This window comes from Budorcas taxicolor, chromosome 10, assembly GCF_023091745.1.
Source record: "Budorcas taxicolor isolate Tak-1 chromosome 10, Takin1.1, whole genome shotgun sequence".
NCBI lineage: Eukaryota > Metazoa > Chordata > Mammalia > Artiodactyla > Bovidae > Budorcas > Budorcas taxicolor.
This window is the reverse complement of record NC_068919.1, coordinates 1,274,038-1,291,668: the sequence shown is the minus strand read 5'-3', so window position 1 is coordinate 1,291,668 and position 17,631 is coordinate 1,274,038. Positions and strand designations below refer to the sequence as shown.

Here is a 17,631-nt window from a genome sequence, read left to right as displayed (position 1 = left end):
GAGAGGGACAGATGACAGCTCCACCCCCAGGAACCAGAGAGTGTTAGTATGAAGTCAACATAGGTTTCTGCAGCCCCTGCTTGTATTTCAACTGCTAGAAAAGTAATTTCATTAGCAATTTTTGAAACTATTTTTAAACTTCTGCTTTACTGATTTATTCTCAAAATTGATTACTTGGTAATATTATTGATAGGCATTAAATATCGTAAAGTGTCCCATAAATATTTATATTTGTTTAATTTTATTTTTTAATATTTTTTTTATCTATTTGGCTGTCCTGGCTCTTAGTGTGGCACAGGGGGGCTTCAGTCTTTAGTTATAGCATGCAGGGTCTTTCAGTCATGGCCTGTGGCATCTACCTCCCTGTCTAGGAAATGCATCTGGGCCCCCCGAATTAGGAGTGTGGAGTCTTAGCCTCTGGACCATCAGAAAAGTCCCTATACTTGTTTTAAATACTATTCAAGGATATTAACTTGAAAAATGGAGTCCTCATTCAAAGTCCTAAAAACAGACAGCTCTGGGACAGGGGGAAGAGGAAGGCAGCTCAGAAGAACAAATAGATCTTATCTCCAGGGCCTCCATGAAGAGAACAAAAAAACAGTTCATTAAAGTTCACAGGGAACACTCCAGAACAGAGTCTGGAATGAAGTCTCCCTCCACAACTGCTTCAGAGCCCAGAAACTACATTATGAATAATTCATTCAAATCATTCATCTTATTTGCTCCTCAAAATCTTTTTTTCTCTACGACACAGGCAAAAGGAAAAAAACAAAAACATAACCAAAATACTGGCTGTAATTATCTATAAAAGAGTCACAGGTGGCTATAAGGATAATTTATTAGTGTTACAGTTTTCTCCGTAACTCCTTCATCTTAAAATAGCTCGGTCACACTAACCATAATACAAAGTGAAAACAACCAGCAAACGGCCGACAAACGTAAACTTTACGACCTCAGTGGTGCTTAAGGCCACATTTACAGACTGTCAGTTGTATTTCAGGTCCAAGTACCCAGTAGGCCAGAGAAGGAAAGTGTGGGCATGCGCCGCCCTGCCCTGCAGCTCTCCTAACAAGGAACACACAGTTGCAGAGAGAAAAGCAGGTGTAATGGGGACATAGCAGCTGAGTGGAAAATATATCTGCTCCCAAGTGCTCATGAATGTAAAAGGAAGCTCTATAAAAAACACAAGAAAACAAACCCATCCCTTACTAATAAGTCTATGAGAAAACCACAAATACACATCCTCCAGCATCATTAGGGAAGCCTAGCTCTGGTTCAGAAGACTTGCTCTCGTGAGACAGAGAGTGATTCAGAACTGTCAGCCACACCACGGCGACCTTCCTAAACTCCCCTCGGGGTAGTGAGCCTCTGTTCAGGAGTCTGCCACTGCAGACTGTAACTAACCAGACTTCAAACCTTTTTAGCCTACCTTTCCTCATGTTATCTGCTGTGTACTGTCTGCAAAGATACTATAGCTTTCACTTGTGATTGATTATAGTACAATCCTGGTAGTTATTCTGACTGTATTCCCCTTCAACATCCCCTTTTCCAATCTGACTTCATACAGTTTGGTTCAGTTCAGTCCCTCAGTTCTGTCCAACTCTTTGCGACCCCATGGACTGCAGCACGACAGGCCTCCCTGTCCATCAACAACACCCAGAGTTTACTCAAACTCATGTCCATTGAGTCAGTGATGCCATCCAACCATCTCATCCTCTGTTGTCCCCTTCTCCTCTCACCTTCAATCTTTCCCAGCATCAGGGTCTGTTCAAATGAGTCAGCTCTTCACATGAGGTGTCCAAAGGATTGGAGTTTCAGCTTCAGCATCAGTCCTTCCAATGAATATTCAGGACTGCTCTCCTTTAGGATGGACTGGTTGGATCTTCTTGCAGTCCAAGGGACTCGCAAGAGTCTTCTCCAACACCACAGAACAAAACCATCAATTCTTTGGTGCTCAGCTTTCTTTATAGTCCAACTCTCACATCCCTACACGACAACTGGAAAAACCATACCTTCAACTAGACAGAACTTTGTTGGCAAAGATATGTCTTTGCTTTTTAATATGCTGTCTAGATTGGTCATAATTTTTCTCCCAAGGAGTAAGCGTATTTTAATTTCATGGCTGCAATCACCATCTGCAGTGATTTTGGAGCCCAAAAAAAAAGTCTGTCACTGTTTCCACTGTTTCCCCATCTATTTCCCATGAAGTGATGGGACCGGATGCCATGATCTTCGTTTTCTGAATGTTGAGCTTCAAGCCAACTTTTTCACTCTCCTCTTTCATATTCATCAAGAGGTTCTTTAGTTCTTCTTCACTTTCTGCCATAAGGGTGGTGTCTTCTGTATATCTGAGATTATTGATATTTCTCCCAGCAATCTTGATTCCAGCTTGTGTTTCTTCCAGCCCAGCATTTCTCATGATGTACTCTGCATATAAGTTAAATAAGCAGGGTGACAATATACAGCCTTGACGGACTCCTTTTCCTATTTGGAACCAGTCTGGTGTTCCATGTCCAGTTCTAACTGTTGCTTCCTGACCTGCATATAGGTTTCTCAAGAGGCAGGTCAGGTGGTCTGGTATTCCCACCTCTTTCAGAATTTTCCAGAGTTTTTTGTGATCCACACAGTCAAAGGCTTTGGCATAGTCAATAAAGCAGAAATAGATGTTTTTCTGGAACTCTCTTGCTTTTTTGATGATCCCACAGATGTTGGCAATTTGATCTCTGGTTCCTCTGCCTTTCTAAATCCACTTGAACATCTGGAAGTTCATGGTTTACATACTGTTGAAGACTCACTTGGACAATTTTGAGCATTACTTTACTAGCGCGTGAGATGAGTGCAATTGTGCGGTAGTTTGAGCATTCTTTGGTATTGCCTTTCTTAGGGAAGGAAATGAAAACTGACCTTTTCCAGTCCTGTGGCCACTGCTGAGTTTTCCAAATTTGCTGGCATACTGAGTGCAGCACTTTCACAGCATCATCTTTTAGGATTTGAAATAGCTCAACTGGAATTCCATCACCTCCACTAGCTTTGTTCGTAGTGATGCTTCCTAAGGCCCACTTGACTTCACATTCCAGGATGTCTGGCTCTAGGTGAGTGATCACATCATGATTATCTGGGTCATGAATATCTTTTTTGTACAGTTCTTCTGTGTTTTCTTGCCACCTCTTCTTAATATCTTCTGCCTCTGTTAGTTCCATACCATTTCTGTCCTTTATTGAGCCCATCTTTGCATGAAATTTTCCCTTGGTATCTCTAATTTTCTTGAAGACATCTCTAGTCTTTCCCAGTCATTGTTTTCCTCTATTTCTTTGCATTGATAGCTGAGGAAGGCTTTCTTATCTCTCCTTGCTATTCTTTGGAACTCTGCATTCAAATGGGTACATCTTTCCTTTCCTCCTTTGCTTTTCGCTTCTCTTCTTTTCACAGCTATTTGTAAGCCTCCTCAGACAGCTATTTTGCTTTTATGCATTTCTTTTTCTTGGGTATAGTCTTGATCCCTGTCTCCTGTACAATGTCACAAACATCAGGCCACAGTTCATCAGGCACTCTGTCTATCAGATCTAGTTCCTTAAATCCATTTCTCACTTCCACTGTATAACTGTTAGGGATTTGATTTAGGTCATACTTGAATGGTCTAGTGGTTTTCCCTACTTTCTTCAATTTAAGTCTGAATTTGGTAATAAGGAGTTCATGATTTGAGCCACAGTCAGCTCCCAGTCTTGTTTTTGCTGACAGTATAGAGCTTCTCCATCTTTGGATGCAAAGAATATAATCAGTCTAATTTTGGTATTGACCATCTGGTGACGTCCATGCATAGAGTCTTCTCTTGTGTTGCTGCAAGAGGGTGTTTGCAATGATCAGTGTGTTCTCTTGGCAAAACTCTATTAGCCTTCGCCCTGCTTCATTCCGTACTCCAAGGCCAAATTTTCCTGTTCCTCTGGGTGTTTCTTGACTTCCTACTTTTGCATTCCAGTCCCTTATAGTGAAATGGACAGTTTTTTTGGGTGTTAATTCTAGAAAGTCTTGTAGGTCTTCAAAGAACCATTCAACTTCAGCTTCTTCAGCATTACTGGTTGGGGCATAGATTTGGATTACCATGATATTGAATGGTTTGCCATGGAAATGAACAGAGATCATGCCTTTGTTTTTGAGACTGTACCCAAGTACTGCATTTTGGACTCTTTTGTTGACTATGACATTTCTTCTAAGGGATTCTTGCCCACAGTAGTAGATATCATGGTCATCTGAGTTAAATTCACCCATTCCAGTCCATTTTAGTTCTCTGATTGCTAAAATGTTAAAGTTCACTCTTGCCATCTCCTGTTTGATCACTTCCAATTGGCCTTGATTCATGGACCTAACATTCCAGGTTCCTATGCAATATTGCTCTTTACAGTATCGGACCTTGCTTTTATCACCGGTCACATCCACAACTGGGTGTTGTTTTTGCTTTGGCTCCATCTCTCCATTATTTCTGAATTTATTTCTCCTCTTATCTCCAGTAGTATATTGGGTACCAACTGACCTGGGGAGTTCATCTTTTTGCCTTTTTGCCTTTTCATACTGTTCCTGGGGTTCTCAAGGCAAGAATACTGAAGTGGTTTGCCATTCCCTTCTCCAGTGGACCATATTCTGACAGAACTCTCCACCATGACCCATCCATCTTGGGTGGCCCTACACAGCATGGCTCATAGTTTCACTGAGTTAGACAAGGCTGTGGTCAATGTGATTAGATTGGTCAGTTTTCTGTGACTGTGGTTTTCAGTTTGTTTGCCCTCTGATGGAGAAGGATAAGACTTCATACAGATCATCCCCAAACATCTCCCCTCCCTGAGATGTGCTGCCTCCTGACAAAGAACTGAAGGCAAGCTGCATTTGCTCAGAAGACCCGATGCAGTGTCCCATCTGGGTGTGCACAGTTAAAATAGAGGTCTCTGCATATAACGATGTATAGTGCTGCCATCATAAATCAATGCTACATCACATCAGACAAGAGAAAGAACTTGTTAGTAATATATTCTAATCAACAGGTATAAAACACTGCAAATTACTGTGTGCAGATATGATTTGGAACGGCAGTACCTTGAGAAACATACTGCATGAAGTTGATGTATTTGCATTGACAGTGTCAAATGGATAAAGAAAAAGTTATATCAGCAATTAATTTTCATCCCTATGGAAAGTTCTGGCATCTGTGGGACACTTAAAGAGCCATATGGGAAGCAATATAACAGAAGTTTAAAATATGGACTCTGCGGCCAGACTCCCTAGGCTAAAATACCAGTTTAATCATCCACTGTTATGAGACCATAATCAAATTACTTCTGTTTCTCTGTTTCCTCACTTGTAAAACAGGAATGATTGTAATACTTATATCACAGGGCTGTCATGAGGATTAAATGAGCTATATTTGTAAAGCACTTAAACAGAGATATTTAAGTGTTTATTAAATTAAGTGTCACACAGTTATTCAACAGCCCCACAAAGAGCTAAAAGCAGTAACACTCCTTGTACTGATGACAAAAGCTTCAATCGGGCTGGTGAGGACACAAGGAAGGTAAAATGACACATCACCAGAGTGGGTATGAGATTTGAAAAATGTTGCCAAACATCAGATTAAATATAGACATTAAAATGCTGGACTCAGAGCATCTATTATCTTCTCAAGCACGGTGCTAACATATGCCTGAATGTGCTTTCACATTCCTGTGCACTTAACCGAGGGCTCCAGACCAAGCCTAGCCTCTGTGTGACCTTGGAAAACCTTCTAAACTCTCTCTTTCCCGGGATCTTTTGAAAAGTGTTGATGATCAGACTACCCGTTTGATCGCTAAGGCCCAACTCTGATAGTCCCAGGAAGGTGGCCACCTGATCCTTAACAAAAATATTAAATAAAAAAGAGGAAAAGTAATAGATGTTTTAATAGAATTTCAAGCAAAAAGTTTGCTGGGTTGTACAGAAAGCAAGCCTTCCTCCTTTCCCTTATCTTCAGGACAAAGACAAAAACAGAAAACAAAGCCATTAGGCTTTCCCTCCTATTCCACTTGAATAAAAAAGCAGAGTCAAGAACAGCCACCACATTCCAGGACTACTGGGAGGAGGTTATCTTGGGTCTCAGCTCCAACTTTGATGCTTCAGCATAGTATACACTCCTGAGAGGTCTCTCAGAAAGACTTGCTAATAAATGCAGGGCCACCCCAGAAACAAACAGCCACATAAGATATGATTCGGTTTGTATGAAATGTCCAGAACAGGCAAATCCATACAGACAGAAAGCAGGCTGGTGATTGCTGAGGACTGGAGTGTAGAAGAAATGAGGGATGACTGCTAAGAGGTAGAGGGTTTCCTTTTGGGGTGATGAACCCATTCTAGAAATAGGTAGTTGTGATGGTTGCAAAACTTTATAAATATACTAACCGCTAAATTTGTATACTTTAAAAGGGTTGCGTGAGACTTCTATCTCAGCAAAAAATGGGGGAGGGGCAGGCCCACTGTGGTGATAAAGTTTCCTATGACTATCCAGTAGTCTGCTTTCTCTTATCAGTAATAGAAGGAAGTAGGGAGATTGAAGTCCTTCTGTCAACAGCTCTTGATAATGAGAAGGCTGGATGACATTTCAAACTGCCTATATAGGGTGGCCAAAAAGTCTGGAAACACAGAGGAAGAGGATAAAGGTCCTGCTCTCAAAGGGAAATTATCTCCACAGAAAATAAGAGTAACCAGTAGGAAGGGGCCTCCTGATAACAAGCTGGTTCTGCTGCCTGGAGGGCTGGTCAGGCCTCTAGCTGTCTTTGGCTCTAATACACCGCCAAGACCTGGCAGGAAGCCAGGGGCACCTCAGCCCCACCCACAGATTTCCCAAGGTAGTGAGTCATGAGAAAAGCTGAGAAGACAGATAAGTTTGCCAAATTTTATTTCTGCACCCTGCAGCCTCTTGGTCAACCAAGCTTGACCATTGTTGGCCACCCAACAGGGACCATTAAATAGCACAATCTGATGGCCCAAGGAGATGAAGCGGCAGGAGTGAACACGGTACGGTGAGAAAGAAAGGGGTTAGCAATAGTTTGGCGGGATCACCAATTCCTTCCAGAGATCACAGCAGCCAGAATGACCTTGAGAATGTAAATCTTCACGTCACCTCTTATCTTGAACCCATCCAAGGCAGTCAGAAAACATGCAAGTTCCCCACAACCACCCGAAATAAACTGCACACTGGACGTGTCAGCCAGTAGCCGTGCCTGGCCCTCCTCCGCCCCTCTTCGCTCTCAGAGCTCCCAGTGCACCAGTGCCTCCAGGGCCTGGCGCACATTGCTTCCTCCTCCAGGGTCTGCTCTCCGCTGGCACCTTCCCATCCATCAAGTCTTAACTCCAATAGCAGCTCAGATGAGTAATCTCCAGGGGGTCCCTCCTGTTAACCTCTCCCCCAGCTCCCTGCGGGTGCTCTGTGGAGGACACGGTCACTATTTTACTATTTATTGCAGTTTACTCTGTAGTCTCTCCGAGCACAGATGGGGAGTATGTCCGCCTTAGTCCCTGTGTATCTGAGATGCTGCCATGGTGCATGGATAGCATTTGGTGTTTGCTTAATATTACTAGATGAGCCTGTATTTTTTAAATAAAAAACACTCTGGCTGGCAAGAATTCCAACAGACAAGAACAATTAGAGCGATGGCAGATCACATCTTAAGTAACGCTGATTGAGGTGCTACTCATCACACCATTTTCAAGGACTTTCTTTCTGACAGTTATACCGTCACACTGCTTAAGCAATGAATAGATTTCATTAGGCTAATGGAACAGTGACTGCCTGAAATGTTTCCTAACTGGGGGTCTGTATGCTTTACTGTGCATACAATCCCACGTCTCCTTGAATCTCTTTCACAAAGCAGAGGCCAGGTGGGCCTCTAGACCCTCCCCAGGGTCTGCAGGCCATTCTTCCACGCCTTCAATCCCCCTCTTCAAGTATAATAAGCACAAGCTACGCTGCTGCTTTATACTGGGGCTTCTCAGCATGACCTTTAAAAATGAGACTCCTTTAATAATTCCAAAACCCAGGTTGCATCTGAGAGTAATTACATCATAATCTTCAGGGGCAGGGCCTAGGAATCAGTAATTTTTAAGGCTCCTGAGATACTTCCAGTGGGCAGTCAAGGCTGAAAAGCACTGTTTTAGGGAAAAATCTAAGCACCCACAGAGACCAACCTTCACTTAATGAACACAATCCTGTATTCATTTTAAATGAGAGTCCCTTAGACAGCAAGATCAAATCAATCCTAAAGGAAATCAACCCTGAATATTCACTGGAAGGACTGATGCTGAAGCTCCAATACTTTGGCCACCTGATGCAAAGAGCTGACTCATTGGAAAAGACCCTAGAGCCAGGAAAGATTGAAGGCAGGAAGAGAAGGGGGTGACAGAGGATGAGATGGTTGGATGGCGTCACCAACTCAATGAACATGACTTCAAGCAAATTCTGTGAGATAGTGAAGGACAAGGAGGCCTGGCGTGCTGTAGTCCACGGGGTCACAAAGAGTCATATACCAATTTAGTGACTGAACAACAATGTTCATTTTAAAAGTAAGAGTTGGGTCTACCAAAAGGAAACATCCTATGAATAAATAGTAATAGATGTAGGTACTCATCAATTATTCCCTGAATTTTTATTTAAGTCATTAAAACCCCTTTATTAGATTTCTAATACTCATCATTCCTATTAAAATGTACTACAAATGTCACTTTGCCTCAGAGTACTCAGAAAAGAAAACAAAGTGTGTCTACTTGATGAATAGAGAAATTCTAAAAAATATAAAGCCCACTTACCTCAGAAATATGATCATGTCTACCATTTCAAAGAATTCCTAGCAATAAACAGGAACATTTAGCTTCTTCTAAATAAAAAGAGCCAATAATTCTCAATGGACTATGTAGAAAATGAATAAGAAAATGACTTTAAACAAATGATAAAACTGAAATTGAGTCACTTGAAATTACTTTAAAATATGACTTTAAAAATGGCTAGAATTAATCCAGTAGGCCAAGGAAAAGTTTGTCCAAGCTCTGTTTGCCTTTAGTCACATCCACTTCCATATACACAGGCCTACACACCCTATCGAGAAACAGATCTTTACTTTTCTAAAGCCTATACCAATGATCTCATCTCACCAACAGACAAGGTTATGGTTCTCACAGATCATACATCAAACGGCACTGATGTGGAGACAACATTTTTTAAGCTCTGTGGTATTTTTAAAGAGCCATAGTCTCTGCTAATTTAAAACAACTCAAGCAGCTTTTATAAACCTTACAAAAGCGTTCCCCAGAGATAAGCGTTTGGTCCCTAAGTTGGGAAGATCCCCCGGAGGAAGAAATGGCAAGCCTTTCCAGTATCCTTGCCTGGAAAAATTCCATGGATAGAGGAGGCTGGCGGGCTACAGTCCATGGGGCCACAAAGAGCAGGACTCAAGTGAGCATGCACAGGAGATAACTTTTTCATTGACCTGAAAGTCAATCCAGTTTTTCTGGTTGGTCTTCACCGTTTGGCATACACAAACAATATGTGTGGTACTTTAGCAGATAATGGTGGGGCTGCTGCTGCTGCTGCTGCTAAGTCATTTCAGTCGTGTCTGACTCTGTGCAACCCCACAGACGGCAGCCCACCAGGCTCCTCTGTCCACGGGATTCTCCAGGCAAGAACACTTGAGTGGGTTGCCATTTCCTTCTCCAATGCTGGGGAGGATCTCCAAATTCACACCAAGTAGTAGCCTATCTGTAGCTAGATTTTCTGGAGCCACTAAGTGTCTGTACCTGACTAATTCAGTAAGTACTACTTAGGTAATTTTGATTTCACTGTTCAAGTCAGAACTAACATTTTCCTAAAACACATTTCCACTTTCTAGTCACATATTAAATTCTAGCCAGGTCTATGATAGACAAAGGTGTAATCATGTGTTATTGGTGTCTTAGGCTTCCAGCTGAAAGTTTTTTCCTTTATTTTTATCCTTATGGTTGAGGAAAGTTGTAGAGACCAACTCAATGAAAGTAAAACCCATCAGAGTTCTCAGGAACAGCTGTAGAGTAAAACAAAATTCATTTAAAGGGAAGAATAATTCCTATTTCAATGAATGGGAAAAAATGAAATTGGACAATATTTTTAAATTAAACACACTGTAGAGTAAATCTGAATTAAGGAAGCTCTAACTGATGGGGTTTTACTAGTGTACATAAATATAAGGTGCAATGCACATTTAAATAATTATTAGGGAGAAGGAATCTACTCTCTGTGCGAGTTTCCCTGGAGGCTCAATGGTAAACAATTTGCCTGCCAATGAAGGAGAGGTGGGTTCCATCCCTGGTAGGGGAAGATCCCCTGGAGAAGGAAATGGCAACCCACTCCAGTATTCTTGCCTGGAGAATCCCATGGAGGAGGAGCCTGGTGGGCTACAGTCCATGGAGTTGCAAAGAACCAGACATGACTTAGCAAGTAATACAACAATAATCCACTCTCTGTACCCGGTGAGATCTCTCCAAAAGTAAAGGTCCACTTTGTTATACCTTTCATTTCTGGAGCTGTTAGAAGGCACACACCCTGCCACTATAAGCTGATGAAACATACATTTTAGCTAGTCATCAGATCAGATGTCAAGTTAAGCCTCTAAAATGTGTAACCTTAAGCGGTGAGTTACTCCTCTCTGGTCCTTTGACCACTCTCCCAGGAAAATGGGGATGTGATGTCACTAGGACCACTTTGGATGGGGGAAGGGGAGGAAGGGACATTTGCTGGGGGAGTCACTTACGAGACGTAGGCTGGATAACCAAATCCTATCAGGTTGCAGAGGAGAGAGGCTCCATAACCGAACACCAGGTACAAAGCCAGCAGGCCGATGACACCTGGAGACACGAGGACAGAAGTGGGTCGGGTGGCACACTGCAGCCGCAGCCCCCGCCCACAGCGTACGGCTGGGCTCGTTCTAGGCGATGGAGAAAAACAAACCGCACCACGGCAGGGCAGGCGCCTTCGCAGGGCTTTGCCTCGGGTCTGAGGATACCCGGCAGGCCCCCTATTTGTGCCCTTCCTTCCACCATCCTCCCCGCGAGGGGCACACCAGCTGGAGGAGCCGTTTCTTTCCTTTCCCGAGGGTCCAGAGAAGTCGGGAGTCCCTGGCCGGCCCGCAGCCCCTCCGCTCCCGCGGGGACACCCCTCCCGGGCCCCGAGCCTGGAGGTACCCGGCGTTGCGCCACGGGCCCCGCGCGCCCTCCCGCAGGGGCCGCGCCGCGCCAGCCCTGCGCTCCGCCACTGCGCTTGGCGTCCGGCCGCGGGGCAGACACGTCAGCGCCAGCGGTGCCCGCGCCCGGCGCCGCGGGCGGCTCTGGCCTGTCCAGGCAGCCAGTCCCGTCCCTGAGGGGGCCCGCCGCTCGCCCCGCTCTGTCACCGACCCCGCGGTCTCCGCGGGCCTGCGCGGCAGCGGATGAGACAGCTGCCCCCGGGCCAGGCGGAGCAGGACCCCGCGGGCGCCGGCCCTGCACTCACCGAGCGCGATGAAGCTGCGGTGCACGCCGGTCTTGGCCTCGATCTTGGCCAGGAGGTCAGTCATGCAGTTCTTCTGGTGAAGGAACTGGTCGAACCTCTGCCTCATGGCTGCAGACATGGCGGGGACCGGCGCGCTCCGCTCGGCGCAGTTCCTGGTGCCGGCGGCTGCAGAGCGGGGTGACTGCGCCGGGGCGGCGGGGCGGGCGACTGACGCGGCCCCGGCGGTTCTGCGCAGCCCCGCTCCCGCCCCTCTCGCTGCCGCGCGCCGCGCCCGGCGCCACACCCTGGGCGGCGGCCCGGCGCCCGCGGCTCCCTGCCGCGCGGCCGGCCCTCCGCCCCCACCTCTGTTAACTGAGTGAGCCCCTTTCAGAAATCGGACTGGACGGAAGGACAGAAGGAACGTGGAGGCAGGCGGCCTTGTTGCTGCCACCTACAAAGTAGGGGGACTGGTCTGATGGACCTACACTGCTGTGTTGTATCCACGGAACACATTTTCCACTTAAAAATGGAAATGCACGACCATCCCCCAAGAACCGTTTGACGGCAGACTTGCTTTTTCTTTCACGGCCGGTACTCGGCATAGCTTTTCTTACTTTACAAGTAACAGCCTTTTTGAAAATACCCTTGAAACAAGACACCCTACTCTGGGGACACCATTTCCAAGAAAAGCACTGCACGACTTAAACCACTTCATGGGGGGCTTGGCATTCGCTTGATCTCCGATACCACGGAAATGTTCCTAGCCTCAGAGATAGTAACGTTTGCTTGCCTTGTGGTTGCCTAGTCGCTCATTGTCCGACTCTTTGCGACCCTATGGACTGTAGCCCGCCAGGCTCCTCTGTCCACAGGAATTTCCCAGGCAAGAATACCGGAGTGAGTTGTGATTTCCTACTCCAGGCGATCTTCCTGACTCGAGGCTTAAACGCCTGAGCCATCAGGGAAGCCCCGTTCTTGCCTAGAAGCAAAATTACTCTGGAGAAAATAGCTCCAAGTCTTATTAGGGTAGGAAGGACTTCGTTTTTCTCCCTTCAGAAGGTCCGGCTCCTGCTCTTCATCCACCTGAATATAAGCTCTTATTATGGCTCGCCCATGTTAATAAAGGAAGTGAAGTGAAGTGGAATCGCTCAGTCGTGTCCGACTCTGCGACCTCATGGACCTATCAGGCTCCTCCGTCCATGGGATTTTTCAGGCAAAAGTGCTGGAGTGGATTGCCATTTCCTTCTCTAGGGGCTTTCCTGACCCAGGAATCGAACCCGGGTCTCCCGCATTGCGGGCAAACGCTTTACCGTGGGAGCCACTCCCTTTGAAAGTAGTCTTTCTGACTCCTGTGATCTGTACCCTGCTGCAGAGTTTTCCTTGTTGCTTAAGCTTCAAAGGCTCCCCATCCCTTGCAGACCAGAGCTGCGATTCCTTAGGATAGCATTCACCGGCCCCCAATATTCTCTCTTCACCCTCTTTCAAACTGACTTTACAGTACTGCCTTCCACTTCTTTGCCCACTCTTAGGCTTTTTCTTTTGTGCTAATTCGCCTTCCTCTTTTCTTCCCCAGGTCTTAGCTCAGTTCTCTCACTAGTCCCGTCACTACCCAGCCAAATCAGTGACCAAGGTAAACAAACACAAAGTAAATATAGAATAGGACTGCTGTGATTATCACCCTGCTGAGGTGTCCATTTCTGTCTTTCTACCTATGGACAATTCTCAGTGTGGCAGCTAATTGGGTCTTTCTAAATTGTGGGTCAAGTTGTGCTGTCTTTTTGCTCTTAACCCTCCAGCAGTTTCCGCTGATGGAAAGAATGGCCTCAAAGTTACAGGTAGTATGTGTGTGGTTCATCCTTCTCCCTTCTGATCTCATCTCGTGTGCTTCCTAGCTGTGCCTCAAACAAGCTGAGCACACTCCCGCCCCGGGGCTCTCACTTTCCTTCTACCTCAGTGGTCCTCAACCAGCAGTGATTCTGTCCCCCCAGGACATGTGACAATGTCTGGAGACATCTTTGCTCGTAAGACAAGTGGTCACAACTAGGGTGGCCGATACTACTCAATTGCAAATAGCATCTAGGAAGGATGCCGCTAAACATCCTGCAATGCACAGGTCAGGCCTCCAAAAAAGAAAAATCCAGCCCCAAATGTCAGTAGTGCTGAAGTGGGGAAGCCCTTCTCTATCTAAAACCTCCAGATAAGCACTTAACTGTCTTCTCCCATTCATCAGGTCCTTGCTCAAATGACAAATCTATAAGGTCTCCTCTGATCCAGAATTGCAACCCTAACACTCTCTAACCTGTGTCTTGCTTTTGTTTTTTTGTTCTACAACACTGACTACTCTCTGACATTCTATATGTTCTACCTTTTTTTTTTTTCTTTCCCCACTCAGATATGAGATCCACAAAAGGGGGTATTTTTGGCTGTTTTCTTTATGTCTGTATCTCAGACACCTAGAATAGTGCCTGATACTTAATAGGTGTTCAGTAACGATGTGTTGAATCAATGACTATCTAACATGCATTGTGCTAATAAGTATTCTAAGTGTTTCATGCATGGATTCACATAATTCTTGTGACAGCATGGGGTAGATACTATTTTATCCTCATTTAAAGGAGGGAAATAAGGCATACATACCAAAGTCTCAAAATTGATAAATGTCAGAGCTAGAATTCAGACAGGACTCTTACCCCTCAATGTATTGCTGCTGTAGTAATTCAGTCCCTAAAGTGTGTCTGACTCTGGGACTCCATGAACTGTAGCATACCAGGCTTCCCTGTCCTTTGCTATCTCCCAGACTTTGCTCAACTCATGTCCATTGAGTCAGTGATGCCATCTAATCATCTCATCCTCTGCTGCCCCCTTCTCCTTTTGCCATAGATCTTTCCTAACATCAGGGTCTTTTCTAATGAGTCATCTCTTTGCATCAGGTGGCCAAAGCATTGGAGCTTCAGCATCAGTCCTTCCAATGAATAGTCAGGGTTGATTTCCTTTAGCATTGCCTGGTGTGATCTCCTTGCAGTGCAAGGGACTCTCAAGAGTCTTCCCCAGCACCCCAAATATAGAACATCAATTCTTCAGCCCTCAGCTTTCTTTATGGACCAATTCTCATAACAGTACATGACTACTGGAAAAACCATAGCTTTGACTATACAGACCTTTGTCAGCAAAGTGATGTCTCTGCTTTATAAGGTGCTGTCTAGGTTTGTCAGTTTTTCTTCCAAGGAACAAGCATCCTTTAATTTCATGGCTGCAGTCACCATCAGAAGTGATTTGGAGCTCAAAAAAATAAACTCAGTTGCTACTTCCATTTCTTCCCCTTCTATTTGCCATAAAGTGATGGGACCGGATGCCATAATCTCAGTTTTTTGAGATTTAAGCCAGCTTTATCACTCTCCTCTTTCACCCTCATTAAGAGACTCTTTAGTTTGTCTTCACTTTCTGCCATTATTAGAGTGGTATTGTTCCTTGGTTTTTGTCTCTCACAACAAAGATTTGGAGTGATGGTATCATCTGCATATCTGAGGTTGTTGATATTTCTCCCTTGATTCCAGCTTGTGATTCATCCAATGTACTGCTGATATGGGTCAGATAGTGTCTTCAAAAAAGATAAGCTGGAGTGATAATCTCCTTCTCATTTGGAGGTAGGATCTTTATAGAGGTAATAAGTTAAGATGAATTTATCTGGGTGAGCAATCCAGTATGACTGGTGTACTTATGAAAAGAGGAAATTTGGATGAGATAGAGACAGACATGGACAGAGGAGAGACAAGGTGAAGACACGTGGGGAGAAGCCAGCCTGCTCTCATAGATCTCGAAGGAAACCAGCTCTACCAACACCTGATCCTGGCCATCTGGCTTCCAGGACTGTGAGACAATACACATCGTTTACTGAAGACAGGCAGTTTCTGAGACTTGGTTACAGCAGCCCTAACAACTGGCTACCAGAATAACTGAATTTTTAAGTTTTTAGCCAGTTGTGAATTTAATCTCCTAAGTGAATACAGTAATTGCTCATTTGTCTGGAAGTCAAGGTCATGTTTTTGAGAACTTCAAATGATTCACAATTTGATAGTATTATTATTTTTCAATCCAAGGAGCAATGTCCTTTAAGTGTGCAAATCAACCTATATTTATAGCTCAACTTTTCATATTGTGTCAACATTTGTAGTATAGCAGCTATAAGTATCTAGAAGCAAACTATTCATTTAGAATCCTTTTGTATAAATATTGCTCCCTTCCCAATTTTCTGTGAGGTTAGATTGCAAGTTTTTCTTTCGCTTGTCATTCTAACACTGGCAAGATGAGGCAGCATAGCAAGGCAGAGTGTGTGTGTGTGTGTGTGTGTGTGTGTGTGTGTGTAGCACAGCCTCTGGACGCGGCCTGTATGGGTGAAATCCCAGTGTATCATTTAGCTGTGTGGCTTTGGTCAAGTTACATAAAATTTCAGTGCCTCTAGGGGTGACATTAGAACCTAATTCATAGGGTTTTCATGATGATTGAATTTGTTGCTATTTCTAGAGTTTTGGAAATGGTTCCTGATGGAAAATAAGTGTTTCTTAAATATATATAAATATTTTTATAAATATATATAAATATTTTTTGGCTGCACCACATGCAGGATCTTTAGTTCCCTAGCAGGGATCCAACCCATACCCCCTGCAGGGGAAGTGTGGAGTCTTGACCACTGGACCACTGAGAGTGGATTGCCATTTCCTTCTCCAGAATAGTCCTTAAGTAATTTAAGAAAGAAAGAAGGAAAAACATAACCAGATGTTAAAATTGAGATAAAGGAGTACATAGTTCTTGCCTTTAGGAAATTACAGTTAAGTTACACGATGTGGGACCCTTAGCTCTTTCAGTCATCACTACAAAGCTTAGACTCTTTCAGAAATAAGGAAAGAGATGCAGAAGATAAGACCTCAGCCTTAGGTCTCAGACCATTCACCTACTCGTATTCATGGAGTATATCATGGGTGCCCGATGCTGTCAGACTGAGAATCAGACAGACCAGGTCTCTGTCTGGAAGGCCATGGAGCAGGCTGGCCTGAAGCAGGTTGACTTTGGCAGTTCCTAAGAAGGAAGTCAGGCTAACCTGGGATGATGCAACTGATGTTACTCCACCCTTTTCTGAGCTAGGGAACAGAATTCTGCCAGAGACCTATGATGAGGCCACTTTAGTTCTCCAAAAGCTGTGTCTTCGGGTTAGGATAACTTCCTAACTGCTTGAAGTTATTACATTTTTGTTATACCTCTCATATATGTCAGGAAGAAGTTGTAGTGAGTAGTTTGCCACGTAATCTCTTTGTTACCCTCCCTCCACCCCAAATATGGAGGGGGAACCCTGCATGTTACTGGATCCTGCCACCCTGGCGGTGGCTAGTCTTCTCAGTCAGGAGACTCCGACCCTGCGGACACAGCCCTGTTGGCGCACAACCCCCGTCCCTCTGCTGGAGGAGGTTAGTGGTGACATCATCAAAATAAAAAGAGCAAAAGACAAAGGAAACAAAACCTGAGGCACAGACTTTCCAGATGACGGGAGGAAAATGCAGAGGCTTAATAGAATTTAAGAAAGATTATTGAAAGAAATAAAATGTGACGATTATTGTGCGTCATTGAATACATTTGACTTACATTTTATTTGCTTCATTTGTCTTACTCTTCAACATTTTCTACTGAAAGTATGGACAAAGCATTGTATTATGTGTTCCCATTTATCAAACAAGAAATTCAGTCAGTTCAGTCTCTCAGTCGTGTCCGACTTTTTGCAACCCCATGGACTGGAGCATGCCAGGCTTCCCTGTCCATCACCAACTCCTGGAGTTTGCTCAGGCTTGAGTCAGTAATGCCATCCAACCATCTCATCCTCTGTCATCCCCTTCTCCTCTCACCTTCAATCTTTCCCAGCATCAGGGCCTTTTCAAATGAATCGGTTCTTCACATCAGGTGGCCAAAGTATTGGAGCTTCGGCTTCAGTATCAGTCCTTCCAATGAATATTCAGGACTGGTTTCCTTTAGGATGGACTGGTTGGATCTCCTTGCAGTCCAAGGGACTCTCAAGAGTCTTCTCCAACACCACAGTTCAAAAGCATCAATTCTTCGGTGCTCAGCTTTCTTTATAGTCC

At 44.5% G+C, this 17,631-nt stretch overlaps 1 protein-coding gene across 1 annotated transcript in view; it reads right to left on the bottom strand.

Moving 5' to 3' along the window:
* Positions 1–11,706, bottom strand: part of REEP5 (receptor accessory protein 5) — a 49,052-nt gene extending 37,346 nt beyond the window's left edge. The window contains exons 1-2 of the mRNA XM_052646354.1: positions 11,531–11,706; positions 10,797–10,890 (exon numbers count right to left, since the gene is read on the bottom strand). Coding sequence (XP_052502314.1) covers positions 10,797–10,890; positions 11,531–11,648 — 212 coding nt within the window. The 5' untranslated portion in view covers positions 11,649–11,706. The remainder of the gene's footprint in view (positions 1–10,796; positions 10,891–11,530) is intronic.
* Positions 11,707–17,631: the final 5,925 nt, after the last annotated feature.